Genomic DNA, 19343 nt, shown 5'->3' with positions numbered 1-19343 from the left:
CACTACATTTCAATAAAACATACAATCACCCAATGTGTAATGACATTCTAGTTTTCAATCAACATTTCAACCCACCGTAAACACAAGGCACTCAAATAAAATCTTTATCAAATAAAACAAATAAAGCAACAAAACACTCGATATGAAAAATAGATCAACCAAAACCCCACTACACCACACACGCATCTAACTAGATACATTTCTTCTAATAATAAAATCATTTATTCAATGCAATGTTTAAAGAAGTGTCCTGGTTGCAACATGCCCTTAAAAAGACAATTAGAGAAAAACCCTACAATGAACTACAATATATTATAGGAACAACTTCATTTCGGTCACAAAAAAAAGGAAAATAAAACGTACCGAAGCAAAGGTTGGGCTATCAGTAGCAACACATCTTGTGCAATCACAGGGTACCCAGAACAGGTCACTTCCGGTATCAAGCGCCACCATGAACTTCACTCCCGATGTCCTATTTCAATTGTCGTATGAATCTCCAGAAGAAAAAGAAAAGGTTAAAGAAAACCAGAAACCAATCTCCAAAACACATTACTGACAAAAATTCGTAACATCACCGAAATCATTAACAAAGAATGATCAAACTCAAACATTATTCACATCTAAATAGTAATTTCTTCTTTCTAAACATGGCCAATCTCATTCAAAATTCAAACCTTAAGTCATTGTCACTTCATTAAACTGATAACTAAATTATTATAAAGAAATTATTAATCAATTTAAATAAAAACTCCTAGAGGTGGTCGTGGTGAACGTGTAAACGTGGTCGTGGCACTAGCAAAACTCCTAGAGGGAGATGAAGGTGACAACAACGACGAAAACGAAAACAAGCATTTTCTTCGTTTGGCACCTTTACGCTAACCCTCTCCCGATAAATCCCGCATTGCTTGGTGGAGCCTAGGGTTTGGCATGGTGGAACAAGAGAAGATCTTGGCGTGACGTGACTGACATCTTGGATCGAAACAGTGTCGTTTAAGGTCACTGTGATGATGTCTGTATATGGAGTGAGCGAGTGCTTTATAATATGAAAATGCCAAAGCCATGTGAGTGGGTCTCACCATTGCACTTTCATTTTTTAACGCTTTCCAGCTCTCCAATGCGTGCAAGTCGGCGACTTTCTGAGCGGCCTCAGCTTGTCGTTTCTCAGAGCGAGGACGAGCGGCAGCGGTGATGGCAGAGTCAACCTCTCTCTCCAATGTCTCAACTCGTTGCTGGAGCAGTTTGATGGAGCGGGCTTGGTCAGCGGTAAGGAAGGCTTTGGAGAACGTGTCTTCGTCGATGAAGATGGCTTTGGTGAGAAGAAGCTTCTGGAGAGATTCGAGATTGCGATGCAGGGAAGAGAAATTAGAATTGTGAAGAGGGAAAATGTGGTTGTAGAGGGAACGCGAAAATGTGATTTAGGAGATATTGTGATAGGTTTTTTAAAATTTGGGGGCAAATACGAACTGAAATTTGGGGGCAAATACGAAGTCAAATTTGGGGGAATGGGTTTGATGAATCTAAACGAAGCGAAACTGAAAATTTAGAAAACGAGGGAAATTTTGAAAGAAGCTCCCAAAGAGAAATGTAAAAGAGCACGCAGCTGTTTCAAATAATGTTATCTATTGTGTTGAAATAGACCGCGTTTTTTAAAACAAACGCTATCTTTTAGCTTATTTTAAATTATGAATAAAAAAGATAATATTAATTATTTATGGACAGTGTTTTTTTTAAAAAGCGCTATCTATGGTCATAGGTTTAGATAGCGTTTTTTTAAATAAGAGCTATCTATTGTTCCGTGCATTAATAGATAGCGCTTATTTAAAAAAGCGCTATCTATTGAGCGCTATCTATGATCAATTCTGTAGTAGTGGCGACTGTGTGGTCCGAAGAATCATGATTCTCTTCTAGTCCAAATGAAAGATTGTTGAAGCAAGATGGTATTGAACCCTTGAGCTTATTGCGTGAAAGATCTATTAAGGTGATATCTTGTAATTGGCATAATTGAACAGGGATGTAACCAGAAAAATTATTCCCTCCAAGTAAAAGCACTCGTAATTCTGATAGTTTATCAATCATGTAGGGAATATTCCCAGAAAAATTATTATCCCTCAAGTCTAGAGTTGTTAGGCTTGTTGGGTTCTCAAAGAATCTGAGAGGTATGGAGCCTGAGAAAGCATTCTTTTGCAGATACAAGACCCTCAAGATTGATGGATTAACATGTGAGATTGACCCAGATAATCTATTTTGTGAAAGATCCAACACAAAAAGCATCACTAGGTTGGAGAATTCAATGGGGATTTCACCTTCCAATTGATTATTTCCCATGAGAAGAATCCACACACGTGATAACTTTGCAATTGAACTAGGAATTGAGCCTGAGATTGAATTGCTGGATATGTCTATTACCATTAATCCATTACCATTCAAATTTTGCAATACTTCTTTCAGAGTGCAATTGAGGTTGTTGTTATTGACAAACAAGATTGACAAAGATGTAAAATTGGAAAATTTAGGAATATTCCCATGGAAAAGATTGTTGGAAAGCCTTAATTCTTGGAGGCTAATGCACCCGATTGCTAATTCATCAGGCAATTCACCTGAGAAGTGATTGTGAGACAAATCCAAGGAGGAAAGTTCTTGCATTTCACCAATTGAAGTAGGTATACTTCCTTCAAAGTTATTTGTTGACAGATTTAACCTCCTGACCACAGGAAGGAATGTACCAATATCTTTTGGGAGTGAACCAGAAACATTGTTGTTTGAGATATCTAGCCAAGTTATATTTTGTCTGATGGAGAACAATTCAAGTTTTCCATCAAATAAGTTATTCGAAACCAAGAAATATTTGAGTCTTGAGTTATTTTGAATCAACCAATTTGGAAATGCTCCAACCAATTTGTTGTCCGAGATGTCGATATATTGGAGCTCTTTCTGATATTGGAGAAAACTTGGAATAACACTTCCTTTATCCAAATTTAAGTTGCAACTTCGAAGGATGAGATACTTTAACTGAAATGTTGGAAACCATTGTTCATTTTCAGTTTCAACTTGTGTTTTAGGGCTTGTTGGAGAAATATAAAGAACCTGAAGTTTTGAATGGTTAGCCAAAATACTCAATGAAAATGAGCCTTGTAAGTTGTTGTCAAAGAGAGACAAATATGAAAGGGATGTCATATTTCCAATGAAGGATGGAAAAGTGCCACTGAATTGATTTTGAGAAAGATCAAGAACTTGGAGGTTTCTGAAGATGCTTAGACACTCTGGAATTTCACCGCTAAACCTATTTGAGTTGAGACCTAACTCTATAAGATCTTGAATTTCACATAATCCTGAAAATGTAATAAAATCATGGTTTTATTAAGGTTTTATAATGAGAAATGGACCTTAACTAGAGCAAAATAATTAAAATTAATGTTACACCATTAAATACTAGGAGGCATTAAGGTTAAGAGATAATATTAACTATTAGTTTAAGGTATCCTTTTATAAACATTTATACCTGGAATTTCATAAAAAGAAAACTAGCTAATATATATATGGTTATCAAACACTCGAGTTAACTCGTAAATTCGTAAGAGTTTACGATCTCAGACATAGCTTCTAAGTTAATTCGGAAGTAAACTCGTTTTTTGCATAAACTCAATAGAATCGACTGTGAAATCGGTATGATCGTGTAAAATCACGAGTTTAGAGCGATTCTGCGAGCTTGAAAGTTATATGTTTAATAAAATGCATCAAAACTAATGACAATAATTCAAATATTTATGTTTTACAATATTTATTTTTATGAACAATATAATTATAAATTTTATTTATTTAAAGTTATATAATTTTGTAGACTTATTTAAATTAAGATATTATTTATATAATTTTTTTCATCTGAAACAAACTCTTACCAGTTTACAAGTTGAGTTTACGAGTCGAGTTACAAGTTTACGTAAATTCTCAAATTTAATAATAAACAAAGCTAGTTTTATATACTTGTATGATTATTACCTTCAATTGAGCCGTATAAATTATTTGTGCCCAAGTCTAACACTTTCAACCTTCGCAAATTTTGAATATCTGCAGTAGAAAAAATATTGTTAGAGACAGAATAATAATTATGAAAAAATTGATGCAGATTACTAGTTTAATTGTTATATTATTTTAATTTTTAAATATATTTTAAGTAATTGGTAAATAAAAAGAAATTAACCTTTGAGGAAAACAAATACTCTTTTAAGAAAAATTACCTTTCGTAATTTTAAGTAATTTGTCAATACTAAGAAATGATATACTAATTTACTATACTAACGACTCATACTAATTTCAAATTTAGTCTTTAGGAAATAAAATCATATTTGATTAAATTTGAGAGTGCAATATAATATTTTCAAATTTTAAGAAATTAAAAAATATTTATCCTATATTTTAATGAAAAAACATAATTAAACCAAAATAAAAATAAACAAATTAACAAGTCAAAATGAACTTTATGAACTTTTTCTTTAGATAAATGTTATGATAAAAGGTTAGTAATTCTAAAATTACTCACTACGTTAATACTTTCAAAATTATCAATAATGTTTGACATAAATAGCAATGACTTGTATCTTCTAATCTTAATCTTAATCAAAGGTTTATGTTAAAATAGTAACGGTGAATTTATATGTACAATAAAATATGTTAGGAAGAAAGTTTTTTCACTCATGTAAGTGTAATTTTAAACAAACATTATAGAAATTGATAAATTTTAAAAAATCTATGCATAAGCTGTGTTTGCATGATATGACTATAATGTGAAGAAGTCAAATATGTACGATACAATTTCAAACTTCTTAAAGGGAAGTGGTTGGTCTTAAACAACTTTGATTTTTATTTTTTTCAAATTTAAACAAAAGTTGTACAAGAACGAAACTATTTAAATATAATATAAAAATAATTAAAGTAATATTATTTTTGCATAAATTTAGTTTAAATCAAATTATACTAAGCCAGAATAATTTTGCAGAATTTTAATTCAAATAAAATTATAAAAAATTGTGTCAAAAGTTCAAATCAAATTACACCAAAATCGTACCACTCTTACATGAGTTCAGTTCAAGTTAAAAAAAAATACAAAACGAAAAAAGTGGTATAAAACTAACACAACTTCTTTAATAAGTATAAGTTTAATAAGTATAAGTTCTGCCATACATACACGACTTCTTTACGAATGAAAACATGTCATATAAACATGAATTAAAAGTAATTTTTTTAAAATTTGTCCATTTCCATAATTTTTGTTTAAAAATAACATCATATGAGAAAAACCAAGAAAGTATTTATGATATAAACTAAAGATCGTGATCATAAATAAAAAGTTAAAAAAAAAATGAAAGAAAGAGGTACATACCCATATCAGATAGAATACCATTCATTGAGTTATCTGAAAGCTTTAAGTTCTCCAACTTCATCAATCTTGGAAACCCTTCAAAGAAGCATATACATTACAAAATTCTACTTTGAGCTTGAATAAAAAATTTGAAGTAGAAAGAGGAATTTGATGCAATAGTAAAATATGAAGGAGAAACTAACCTTTGCTACTCCAACCTTGATAGTCGTTCCTGGATAAGTCGAGGCTGAGCAACTCTTGAAAAGGACTAAACAACGAACCGTTTATCAAATGAGCACCTCTTGAATTGAGACTGTCCAGAAACAAGTGTGTTACGTGTTGTTCACTTGAGATATTGGAACATTTGACTCTGTTCCAAGCACAACAATCACTACTTCTATTTTCAACCCATGAACCCAATTCCAACTCATTCTGCTCATCCCGACCTAGTGATAAGATATAGCTCTTGATTTCAAGTAGACCGATTCTCTCCTTCTCCAAACACCCATCACACTCTAAAAGTGCCACAAAGTACAACAACAAACTCACCACCACACCCAACCTCATTTCTAAGCAAATATGAACTCATTTCCTTCCATTTCTTACCAATACATATAATATATCATGCAAAACTCTTTGAAATTTCAACAAAGGAAAATTTAGGAGACTTGCTGCTTCCATTTCAAACTTTTAAGAAGTCTTTGCCGTGAGATTCTGGCTAAAGGTGTTTTTTCATTGGCTTGACAATGAGTGTAGCATTAAAGTATTTTGGGCGTGTTGTTCCGTCACTAGTTTCCAATCACAAAGACAGTTTCAAAAAGAAGATTGAAATTAATGAGGGGTGGGACAAAATTTCTTCCTATGTCAAATGAAGCTGCTATGAACGAAATCAAGTCACATCCTATATCTCTTTCACACACAGGCTTCAGCACCTCTTGTTTAAAACTCTAACTGTTTAATCCGTATGTGCCGATCATCTTCATCCAAAATATTAGGTTAATTAATATCCAATTTTATATACTGAAGTTAATACGATTACTGTGTACGAGACTTCTTCAACGCTGTCATGAAAAGTATTGAACGCATTGATCTAATGTAAAATTACTTGTCTCTAAACCAAAATAGAATTATATTATTGATATTGAATGCTTTGGAGTTAAATGAAATGTTGCAAAATCACGAAAAAGTAATGATTCTAAAGTTCAATTTAGAAAATCATAATATCACCTTAAGCAAACGTGATAAGTTCATGTAATAATATAACAATTAGTAGTGCAAAAAAGACATTTTGACTCATTATGAGACCTATCTAAATCATATCTTCCTGAATACTTTAAAATATTGAAATAATAAAATTATATAAACCTTTTTCATAAACAAAAATAACTTTATACTCTTTATTTTCATAAAATATTCACTAAACTTTTCCAAAAGTCAAAATACATAAATTGATTATAAGTAGAAAAACAAACCAAGTTATAGATCAAGTAGTTAAGAAGGTCACCGATTTTGACATCTTCTTTCTTTTCCTGTACAAGTAGTAAACAAAAACAAGTTTAAGGCATCAATGATTGAGCAATATATAGTAGTTAAAAATCTCCATTCTATTAGTAACATTTTCTGATTAAAAAAATCAGTAACATTTTACACCTGTGTGGTACTCACCGATTTGAAAGGAATCACTGATATATGAGCATGAAGTTCGAATTTATCTTGCAAAGTCCTGGATGAAATGCAAATCAGATTTGTGCACGGACCGTACAGAAAAAGACAAGCATTTTGTATAAAAAGCAATATACATAGATAATTTTCATTTTTTTCTCCTCTCAATGTATATAAAATATTAATTAATACAACAAAGCATGAAATGACCTGCGCAAACCCTTCCCATACTCTCTCACTCCCCACTCCTATCCTCCCAGTTCAAAAAGAATGCCCAAATGCAGGTAACTTGCAATTACTTTTTGAACAAGCTAGCCAGTTCTCCTTTCTCATACATGGAGGTCAATATATCACAACCCCCAACAAGTTCACCATCTACAAAAATCTGAGGGAATGTGGGCCAGTTGCTATACTTTTTAAGTGTTTCCCTCAATCCGTAGTTATACTCTTCATCCAGCACATTTACACTCTCATAATCTACTGCTTCACTTTCGAGAATGGCTATCACCCTCTGTGAGAATCCACATAAAGGTGCACTTCTAGGGCCCTTAATGAATGCAACTACCTTGTTTTCTTTAACCAAGGTGTCAATAAGGTTCTCAAGAGGGACAGTTAATTGCATGTGGCGACCAGGTGTTAATCGAAGATCAGGCTTCCTTTTAGGTGGCTGCCTGACCCAAGTGGCATTTCCTGATTCATTGCCAGGTGGAACTTTTCCACTGACTTTTATGTACTCTTCCATCCAAGACTTCCATGCGTGGGTTAGAGCTTCTCTGTCTGGTTCCTCCACTATCCCAGCCTGCAACAAAAATTTTCACCAAGAAAAGCCCACCATCAGAAAAGTATTATAAGTGAAATCTGGAGAATAGTGATCTTACTCATTAAAAACATTTCAAGAAAAGCAAATTACTATGATGCGTTAAAAGAGAAAAATAGTTTCAGGAGATCGTATCACTTCCAAAACCGTTTATCATCTGTGCTTTTTAGTCTACTTAGTGGTCTTATATAATTTTAAAAAAGCAAAAAGAGAATTACACAGATTGTGATTTACGAGCTATTATTAACATGATTACTCTGATCATTTGTATTGTTTTCCATTTCTTTAACCGAAGTAGTTCATAGAGATGAGTAAATCACCTTTCTCAAAGCACCTAACTCAATTGGTTGAACAGAAGTGGCAATATTATGAGAAGACATAAGTCAAGGTTGGAAGGACTGATGTTCCTGGTTCATGCAACTCCAAATAAACTACACAGGAAAATTCCTATAAAGTATATAAACATCATTGGTGAACATCATCTAAGTTCTATTACAAGGTTAGGTCAATACTAACCTCATCCAGATCACTAGAAATAGAAAAAAAAGAACAATTTATACTGCAGTCTTCTAATTGTAAAACGAAGATCTGAACTCTCAAGCACTGTTTTATGTGGATTTAATCTTGGGCCGCACATTGTAAGAGATCATGTTCATGTAGAAGATATTTCATTCAATGAAGAAAAATTTCTTGCATTAACACAGCACTGAGACTATAAACCAAAGTAAGCAAATGAAGTTAAAAGGGATGTGGGCAAATAGGTATGCTACATAAAAACAGAGAAAGGATGAAAACAATCAGTCGGAGTAAAAATTTATTTCATCTCAACTGGCCTATGAATCAAACAACGAGGAATGCAAAAGGCTCAAAAGCACAATTATCAATTCATACCATTATACATTTTTTCCCTTTTCCTCATTTGACCGGGTAGTTGATACTATGCTTCAAGTTTCAACTACTTTTAAATGCAATTTCTGAAATTCCCAACTTCAATCATTGAGAATAGGAAGGTAACTAGCTAAGGGACATTTGTAAAAAATCAATTTCCTTTCTCTTACATTGTATTCCACAAACCACAGTCCACATGTCTATAACTACCTTTCCCCCACGGAAATACTATCCAAGAAAGGAATTACTAGTTCCCTAGTACTGCTGCCACTATGAATATTAAAGTTGGCTTATTTTGAAACTTGATAGTATTGAGGAAAAGTTTTAATGTTGTCCAATACAACACGGGTAGAGGAAGTGGGAGGCAGAAATCAACGTCCATTAGGGTATGTTGCCTTCCCTTGTCTAGAAATGGTGTTAAATAACGTAGTTGTGCTGATTAGCACCTTGTCAGTCTGTAGCTTGAATTTTATTACAGAGTGAACCAAAATCACAACACGCTGCTATATTCTTGCCATGGAAAGCATCGCCATCAGAATTTTCATGAACAAATCAAAAGTCAGTATTATCTTTTCCCTCCCTCAGCACTACAAGGAAGACTGAGTAAAATACTACTATGTATGGATTCCCCATTGTTTTAGCCATGTTTCGGGATTAGGTTGTGAAGAGAACAGGGGGAGAGAATAAAATTTTCATTTCGGATAAATATTCTCTAAATAATCTTTTTAAAATAGAACAATAAGTGATAGATTAACATAAAGTTAAAGATATTAATTTTAATTTTTTAATCAATGAAAATTAGAAACCACCACAAATATGACTATTAAAGTAATTATCACAAAATCAACAATCTTATAATATACGTCAATCTATGATTGACTAACCATGCAAAAGAACTTTACACTGCACATTCTAATTAAATCAACTTAATGTGCAAATCTTTATTGTACAACTCCCTTAATTTAAAAAACAAATCTTTATTGTACAAATTTCTTAATTTAAAATGAAACAGTTGTCATCCTTCCTCTCCTCCAAAACTTGACTTTCCTATCATAGTCTTAGGACAGATAAACTTCTCCATAAGTAAATCTAAGAAAAACAACAAAAATAAAATAAAATAAGTTTCCCACATGCTAAATTAAATACGCATTAGCTAAAAACCATCTTTTAGAAAAGATAAATGAAAAAAATATCTACAAATTAGCTTATATATTATAAGCTAATCTCAGCAAGTGACAAATTCATTTTGTTTTTCTTTCTTATTTTATTTCCCTATAAATAATTATGATAAGGTTTATCTGGAAAGACCCTCAATATCATAAAATTCAAAACCTCTTTGTCCAGGCTCACAGCATTTCACAGGGCTAAATAGTACCTAAAGGATATGTATAGTTTCTTTTGTAAAGGCAAATGCCAATTTTCTCTCTAATTAATAAAGACATAACTTGATTTAATATCAGTCATAATCAAACAACCAAAGGTTGCACCACACAAAATGAACCATTCTCCTAGTCATAATTTTTAACTAACCAAAAACCACGTGAAACAACAAGAATAACAATCGAAAGTTTCTTTGCAAACTCCCTCTTTCTCACACACTTCATAATTCAGAACTCAAAAAAAAAAAAAACTAACCTTAACGGAGCCACACAGCTCCGGCACCGATTTCCAGTGCGACGAAACGCTCGCCGCAATGTTTCGCGACAGACCGATGAACTGAACTTCGCCTACCTTGTCGTACACGGCGTAGACGCCAGCGCCCGACGGCAATTCTCCCACAGGGCCGTCGTTCTCAGGCGAAACTGTCACTGCCTCCGTTTCGTCAAGGCTTTTCACGGCTAGCACCACCACACGCGTGCGAGGCTTCTCTAAAACGTAGGGTTTCAGAGAAATTGGGCGCGCGTTCGTGGCGGTTTTTGGTTGGCAATTGAAGGAAAGGTTAGGTGTATTTTGGGGAAAAGAAGAGAGTACACGATGGAAGGAGAAAGATTGCAACGAAGAGAGATTGAGGGAAGCCATTGATGAACGATGGCAATGGTGTAGTGAGAGAGAAGAAGCTAACTGTTTTGTCTCAACAAGTGAGTGGGTGCTTCATCAAAGTAATACAATTTAGGCCTAAGCCCAGTGCGATTGTTTTAAATTGGGGCTATTTCTTCCAGTAGGCCCACACCTTTTTTTTCTCGCACTCCCCGTAATTTAATAAAAATATTATAGTACTATATTGTTTTCATGTTATTTTCTGGATTAGAATTTCTAATAAGTGTTGAATAATCCCTTCGAATTATATACGGGAAAAAACAAGATAATTCATCTATACTATTATATAATAAAGAGAATTTCTTTATGTGCACATTCTATTTCTAATTTTATGTATTTTTTAATTGAAATAATTATTTTACCAATTTCATCTCGTAACATCCTTTTTATAATTTGACCATTTTTTTAATTTATCTATTTTTTAAAATTAAAATAATTATTATAATAAAAAATTACTTAGCAAAATAGATTTTGCCTACAATAAAATTGTAAAAAATTATTTAAAATTACTATTACAATTATAATAATAATTTTATTGTTTTTTGTTATCATAAAAAAATACATACGTGCAAAGAATATGTTTTCATTAATAATTATAAAGCTAATAACTTTTTATTATATTATTTGAAAAAAAATTACTTTTTTCATTAATTTTAGAGCACTTCTTTTTGTAGCGCTTCCATTTTAAATAGTATTAATACCATAAAAGAATCATCATATTATTAATAAGGTAACACTTTCATTTGAAATAGTATTAATACCATAAAAGAATCATCATATTAATAATAAGGTAGAACAGTTAACCAGTTGGAATGATAAACTTTTCTTATAGTCATCCAACAATCATAAAAACAAACTTTATAAAGTTCTAGGCTCAAAACTATGTACAGGTCAACTAAACAACCAAAGAAAACCATAATCGCTAGAGATATAACTACTAAACAATACTTTAATACAACCATTAAGAATTCTCCTTAGAACTTTTACACACCTCATTCCATTCAAATATATGTTCTAAACCATACCACAGATCATAAAAGTAATCATCATATCAAATACTTCCAAACATATTGGAGAATTACAATTTAAACAACCAATAAGACTCAACCCTCTCGCCTAAGGCCCCAAAACTTGTTGCCCAGCAAGCACAGGCTCACCTATCGAGTAGCTCATGCTCGCCCAACGAGAGGCAAAACAATAAGCCTTCCAAGCTAAGTGAGTTGGCTCGCTCAGCCTCTGGAAATCACTGCCAGAATTCCCTTAAACTCGCCCAACGAACTCATTTTGCTTGCCCACCCTCACTACATAATTCTACAGCATCAAAACTACATAATTTGCATCCTTAACCACGCCATGACCTATCCTAAACACTTTTACCAACTTCTAACATTTCTTGATTGGATTCTACATTATTATAAACCTAAACAAATGTGTTTAATCCACATTAAACTAGTTAGCAACTCTTTTACCACAAGATTTCACTTAAAAACATATAAAATCTCCCCTTTGAGACCAAAATTGAATTCTACAAGTTCTCCCTCAATTTTAAGTAACATAGAGACTCTAACAAGTCAGAATTGACTTACCAACACCCTCCAAAATGATCATTCTAACACAGAACCTATAATTTAAAATCTCACTAGTCCAAACCTGCAAAATAAACTTGAAAACCAACCAAAACACCATCAAAGTACTATTACCTCTTTCTAAATCAGATTTAAACTAATTATCGACTTTAATAAGTCACGATTCACATCTAAACAGACTTTAAAACTGAATTTATCTATTTAACCCTTAGCTAAAAAACTCATATACTAAAACCCCATATATTAACCAAAAACACCTACTACTCGACCTAGTTCCATTCTTCTCCACATGTCAACCAAGATAACACCAACAACTTTATAACCACAACATTTACAAGGTTATTCCAATCCAACACAAAATCATACAAGGCATCAAGCAGCAATCAATTAATTATACTCATCAAAACACAATTTTCACCAAAACAATCATATTACTAAAAGTAACTCATCATATCATCATAATAAATTCTATCAATACTTGAAATTCAAAGTTTAAACATAATCACTAGCTTCCCTTACCTTAAAAAGAACTATTACCGCTCTAAGAACACACCACAATTGCTTAAATCACAAAGAAATCTAAGAACACCTACAAATCATCAAATTATGATCGGAGTGAGTCTTTAAGACATCAAATTAACAAAGAATAAAGAATAGAAGACCAATGACACATGCGAAAGGGTTCCTAAGCATTATCATGAAAAAAAAAACTAAAAAAGAGGGGTAGAAACTTACTTGCTTTAAACAAAAAATTGATCGGATAAAAATGAAGATTACTCTGTTGTGATCTCCTAGACACTTCCTGATCGTCAAACAAATGATTCAAAGGTCAGATATATTAGAAAGAAAGTAAAAAAAACGCAATGAACGAATTTTTAGATAAATGATTTGTATTTTAAGTAATGAAATGAGTTTAATAAATTTTTATTTATATTATTGAATTATTTTAAAATTAAAACACTCGATCTCGTTATTTTAAAACACATAAAGTTATAATACTTAAATTTTTATATTATTACACTTTTTCAGATTGAGTAATTAAAACATGATAATATTTTATTGTTGTGTTGTTTCTTTTCAAACCCAAAAAATCAAAAATAGTTCACCTGCCTTTGTTTAAATATTCTTGGATTATATTATTGGTTACAATAAACTCTTAATGTATACATAAATTTAAAAGGGAAATAAAATGTGTCAGAAATTGATGATAAGGAGTGCACTTTTTCTGAGAGAGTCTAAATATGGAGTTGTATATTTTATAATTGCAATATTGTAATGACATAATTTTGTTTTCATGTTATATAATCTAAAAGATTCATTCAGTACTTTTAGACATCTAATCCAAAATGTAACATAAAAAAGTGTTATATGTTTTTTTTTAATTAGGAGGTATTTTGTAAGAAGGTACGAGGGTGCAAGAAGAAATCACTTAAATTAGGCTAAAGACTAGTAAGAATAGAAAAATTCAAGAAATATTGTTATTAGATCATTGTTAAAACAAAATATATAACTCATTCTACCTTTTTACGCAGATATTGAAAACTAAACTAATAAAATGACTTAAAATCAATCTAAAGAATAATAATAAAGTGATTTGAGTTATTCCTAGTCGATTCAATTTGATTTGCATTTGAGACTTCGGAATCAAAACCAAACTGCAAATACACGTGTTTAAGGTTCTCGACAGGAAATATAATACTCGTTGTGAGAGAACATGATATCATTAGGTACGGCAAATAAATATGCACCCAGGGATTTGTTCGATTATTTTAATGGGATATAAGGATTGGGATAGTTATATATATATATATATATATATATATATATATATATATATATATATATATATATATTTGTAGGGGCGCACACAAACTGAATTGCACTGAAATTTTTAAAATCTTTACTAAATCCAAAAATAATTCACTTGAATTATTTTTTATCCTACCAAACTGCACCGCACTGAACTCTACTGAATTGAACTAAACTATAGTGTAATCTGAACTGCACTGTTAATTACATTAAATTTAACTCATAAAGTTTAAGTTTTCAATACAAAATCAAATCAGAACAGAAAAAGTTAACAACTGATTCACAAATTGTCAATAACTAACAAAATTCCAAATGTAAAACATATCTTTCAAATAACCTACTGTCCAAAGACTGATCCAAATATAAATTTCTAAAAACTCTGCATAAATATGGATCCTACATTAGATCTACTTTTACAACATCTTATGGTTTATTATGTGGTAAGGTAAGTAATATTAGACCAATTAGGATGTAATAGAGAAATCAAGAAAAATGACCACACTTATATGCTTACAATCAACTATGATCTAATGTGCTTAGTTTTCTCTCAGACATATCAACAAACATGTAGAGATCATAAATTTGAGAAAAATAAACCAAATGCAAATGATGAGTCAACTCCCAAGAGAAAAAGATAGCAAAAATGGCAGCAAAATTATGCTCCACGAAGAATCTTGTGGTGGCAACGGAGTACTTAAACAGATGCGAGAGAAGCTCTAACAAAACCCCTAGAAGATGGCTAGGGTCGAGCAGTGAAAAGCAAGTACGGAAGGCTTGAAGACTTGTCGAACAGCGGAGGGCTAATTAGGGGAGAGGGGAGGAGAGATGGGCGGCGACGGAGAGGAAGTGGGCGATGACGGAGAGAAAGAGGTCATCAGCTGCAGACGGTGATAATGGAATATGAATTCTGACAGAGAAAGAAATTGAGCAAAGACTAGTTTAATTAGTTATTAGTATACACCAATTTAGTTTTTTTAAGTATAATACAGTATAGATAACTGTAGTTTAGTACAGTTTGGTAAATTATGCTCAGTCCTATATATTTGTTTCGTTTTTATATCTTTTTATAATGTTTTAATATTTATTTATGTTTCATTCCATTTTTGTTTAAATTATTAAAATATTAATAGTTTATTGATAATTATATATATATATATATATATATATATATATATATATATATATATTATTCTTTAGTTTTACAATTTTTTTATTTAGTTATACATTTCTTTTAAACTGTTTGGTATACTATGAAATTAATTTACATTTTCAAGTCAAGATACTTTCTCTTATATTTGAATATTTATATTATTTTTAATATTTTTGTTATTTTTTTCACATAAGAATTTTTAACTCTTAATTTAAGTGTTCGATAACATAAATCTTTTATTTATTATGTATATAAAATAATTTATCATTTTATTCTCTTCTTATTTATTTTTCTTTTAAAGATTTTTTTTTTGTTTTGTTAAACAATTTTTCATTATATCACACTCTTAACTATATATTTGTTTTGCTTTATGCGAGATTATGTTTCAAATTATTTCTAAGATACACATTTAATTACTTTTACTTTTTTTTAATATTTTTATTTGTTGTTTATTTTTATCATTTAAAATACGATTTTTATATGTTTTATATAATTATATTTATTTTTAACTCATTATCATAAGTTTAATTCTATCACTATAATTGTATTAAAAATTTTCTATTAGTATATATAATAATTTAGTCTCATTGTCAATGAATCTTATTTATCACCATCCAACATTACAAATTTTGCATCATACTTTTACGTGCAGCTACGCAAAAACGTGAGCTCCATTACACTTTAAGCATATATGCTACCATGAGCAACATGCAAAACTTGATTGCCTCACGCCTTACTACAAAACGCGACTTCATTAGATCTCCATCAACACCTCATGCGAGCGATAACACCTTTTATGTAGATCCAAACGTCTTTGACGATGATGAGCACGAGCTCTAGTGAACGGGACAAGACTTGACATATTTGGTTTATAGTGTGCATGAAGGAGAATTAGGTGAGAAGGAGAAAGGGGGAAAAAGGACAATTGGAGTTAGGGATTTGATAACCCTTTCTTTACAAATAAAAGAAATAAGAAACCACTCATTACAACGGTTATAACTAGAACTAATATAAAAAGTTTTATTCTTTATTAAAAAAATGTTATTGTGCCTACATTCTATACACATATTATAACTAGAATCTGTATAGAAAATTTTATTCTTTATTACAAAATTTTCATCATCTCCATTTTTTATATCGATTATAGCTATAACCGATATAAAAAGTGTTAACTTATTTACAATTTTGTCACCGCATAACTTATTATATCGGGTGGATTTCAAGCACTATAAAAACTTGTTATAAAAAATGATTTTTGCACTAGTGAATATTTTGGTTCTAATAAAATTTTATATGGTATTCTAATTTGAAATGTATATAATTATAATTTTTTTCTAAATATTTAATATTGCAGAAACAAAAAATATGTCCTTTTGATATTGAATATTGATAATATTATATTTCCATTACACAAATTTTTTAGTATTTTATAAAAATTAATTAATTAATATTGAAACAGTAAGAAAGTAAGCATGGATACAGTATAAATGTATACACCCATTACCTGGTGAGGATGAGGATGAGGATGAGACAAAAATTTCATATGATGAGAATGTTTTTTTTTTTAACTTTCGGGGTGAGTATGTGATAACAAAACTCATCCTCATTGTCATCCAGATAAAGTTATTCAATACTAACAATAATTACTTAGTTTTGTAGGTATAAGATTGTCACAAAACACGTTAAATATGATTATATATATTAATTTTAATATGAAAATTATTTAAAATTATCAGAGTTTATTATATAATATAATAGTTATAAAGTTGTCATTTTCATGAAAAATATAATTTTTATAATAAATATATATTTAATTACATGATATTCATGAAAATTATAATATTTTTGAAATTTTATTTTTTAAAAGTCATTTATAATAATTTCATCATTAATTTAAACATATGGGTAAATCATGTTTGCATGACATGATTAAAGATAGAGAAATTGTGTTATCCAAAACGAGGAGTTGTGTGGGTTAAATATGACTTTCACTATCTTTAGTCCATGTTATTGTTTTTTTTTATTTTTTATATGAAGGGTTCCTGAATTGGCACAAGTGCAATGTACTGTTAGTTTAAGTTGAAGTCATGGAGGTTGGCACACGACTTCAGTTGTTTTTAGGGTTAAATATGTTTTTAGTCCCTAAACTATCAAGCAAATTTGTTTTTAGTCCCTCTTTCAAATTAAGCTACATTTTGATTCTTCTACTTAAGGAAACTATAATTTTCGTCCTCCAAAACTAACAGCGTTAAAAATCAGCTGAGGTGGCTAACGGTAGTGTGCCACATCATTTTTTTTCTGACACGCAGTCAATCTTTCCAGCTTTTCTCCTTCCCTCACTAGAGCTTCTCCTTCCTTGCATCTTCGTCCCATCCACCGCCCTCGTCAACTCTTTTTCCACCTCGCCATCTTCATCCCCGTCCACCGCGCGTCTCCTTCATGGCACAACTTCTATGTTTGGGAATAAAAGTAACCAACTTTCCACCCATTCACAAGCAGAAAAAGAAACTCAATGAAAAATTAACCAAAATTCAAGGGACAAATTGTGGAATTGGATCACGTGTCTAATTGAAAGAAATCCCACAAATTCAATTTCAGAGAAACAAACAAAATAAAAATAAAAAACAGACCTTTGGAGAGAAAAAACCTGATTTACAGATTGGGGAAAAAGCAACCGCTCCTTCAATTGAACCTGTGAATTGGGACAGTGAGCTTTCAAATGATTCTAGTGTAATTAACATGTCACCACGGTGGATTTTGAATGAAAATGCAAATTACGCACGCATCGTTACCGATTCCGAGATTGAGCAAAGCATAGAGCGAAGCGATTTGCGAATGAGCGTCTTCCAAATCGAGCATTCCGACGAGAGGAGGAATTGCTCCGAGCATTGCGAGATTCGCTCTCGCTTCGGCATCTTCCTTCGCTAGCGACCTTACTCTCTCCGTCGCGATTCTCTGCATCGAGAGGTCTTCTTTGCGCAAATCCTCCACCACTTGCTTCAGCTCCGCCAATGCCTCCTCTTTCCTCTCCGCCTCTGCATCCGTTTTCGTCTCCGTCACGTTCAGCAGATCCGACCTCTTCTCTGACCTCTCCTCCTTCTCTGCATGGCTAGCCACCAAGATAAAGTCACCAACGTTTCCTTCACCGCTGCCACGCTGGCGATAGCGGTAGCGGAAGGTGTCGCCGCAGCTGACGGCATCGAAGATCAAGCGGCGGAGCACACGAAAGTTTTGAAGAAAACACCGAAGAGAAGAATGTGCAGAAGATGCAAGGAAGGAGACGGCGCATAGGGAGAAAAGCTGGAAAAAATTGACTGCGTGTCATAAAAAAAATGATGTGGCACACTATCGTTAGCCACCTCAGCTGATTTTTAACGCCGTTAGTTTTGGAGGACGAAAATTATAGTTTCCTTAAGTAGAAGGATCAAAATGTAGCTTAGTTTGAAAGAGGGACTAAAAACAAATTCGCTTGATAGTTTAGGGACTAAAAACATATTTAACCCGTTGTTTTTATATTGTATGAGATTTTTTTTTTAATTTTCAATTATTATTTTTAACATACAATTTTATTTTAAAAGTAGTTAATATTTTATTATTAATCATTTATATAAAAATATTATTTGTGAAATTTGAAAATTAATAGTATGTGATTATTGTAACATTCCATTTTTAATAGTAAAATACTACTAAAATGAAATATTACATATATGATAATGGAACCACTATAAGACAAGAAGCAAGGGTAAGTTAGTGGTAAAACAATTCATAATAACACAATAAACATTCCATTATACATTATATTACACACATAATAAACATTCATCCTAAACATGTCACAGACTTAGATTTGACCATCCAGATTCAGTATGAATGAACTATGATGGTTCTTGCACTTGTGATGTCCTCTACTGCTCTACAGAGCCCTTGCCAATGAGTTTCATCCCACCACTCACCAGGATAATCCTCAAACACCCTTTTGCCAATTGGAGAAAGGCCTCTCAAGCTAAGACCTTCTACTACCCTCCACAACATAACCAT

General features: G+C 31.7%; 3 protein-coding genes across 5 annotated transcripts; all 3 read right to left on the bottom strand.

The window, feature by feature from the left end:
* Nucleotides 1–500: 500 nt before the first annotated feature.
* On the bottom strand, nucleotides 501–7146 carry LOC124834089 (receptor-like protein 8). Of its 3 annotated transcripts, none has more exons than XM_088101701.1 (6): nucleotides 7022–7146; nucleotides 6861–6885; nucleotides 5560–5669; nucleotides 5378–5452; nucleotides 3997–4065; nucleotides 501–3329 (listed from the first exon to the last, which is right to left on the bottom strand). In XM_088101701.1, the coding sequence occupies exons 4-6, from the start codon at nucleotides 5436–5438 to the stop codon at nucleotides 1834–1836; spliced, it is 1626 nt and encodes a 541-aa protein (XP_087957827.1). In that variant the 5' UTR covers nucleotides 5439–5452; nucleotides 5560–5669; nucleotides 6861–6885; nucleotides 7022–7146; the 3' UTR covers nucleotides 501–1833. The 3 variants fall into 3 exon arrangements, with proteins under 3 accessions (XP_087957827.1, XP_087957828.1, XP_087957826.1); XM_088101702.1 differs by having other exon boundaries at nucleotides 5378–5442; XM_088101700.1 differs by lacking the exons at nucleotides 6861–6885; nucleotides 7022–7146 and having other exon boundaries at nucleotides 5560–6526.
* Nucleotides 7116–10817, bottom strand: LOC124834088 (bifunctional monothiol glutaredoxin-S16, chloroplastic). Its single transcript, XM_088101707.1, has 2 exons — nucleotides 10359–10817; nucleotides 7116–7817 (listed from the first exon to the last, which is right to left on the bottom strand). Exons 1-2 carry the CDS (start codon nucleotides 10740–10742, stop codon nucleotides 7314–7316), a joined length of 888 nt encoding a protein of 295 aa, XP_087957833.1. The 5' UTR covers nucleotides 10743–10817; the 3' UTR covers nucleotides 7116–7313.
* Nucleotides 10818–14959: 4142 nt separating this feature from the next.
* LOC148190829 (uncharacterized) lies at nucleotides 14960–19343 on the bottom strand. The gene is made up of 4 exons (XM_088101187.1): nucleotides 19259–19343; nucleotides 18084–18619; nucleotides 17936–17997; nucleotides 14960–15062 (listed from the first exon to the last, which is right to left on the bottom strand). Exons 1-4 carry the CDS (start codon nucleotides 19341–19343, stop codon nucleotides 14960–14962), a joined length of 786 nt encoding a protein of 261 aa, XP_087957313.1.

Source organism: Vigna umbellata, chromosome 11 (genome assembly GCF_029865625.1).
Source record: "Vigna umbellata cultivar VRB3 chromosome 11, Vumbellata_1.0, whole genome shotgun sequence".
NCBI lineage: Eukaryota > Viridiplantae > Streptophyta > Magnoliopsida > Fabales > Fabaceae > Vigna > Vigna umbellata.
Note: the sequence above shows the minus strand (reverse complement) of the source record. Positions and strands in the feature narration are given on the sequence as shown.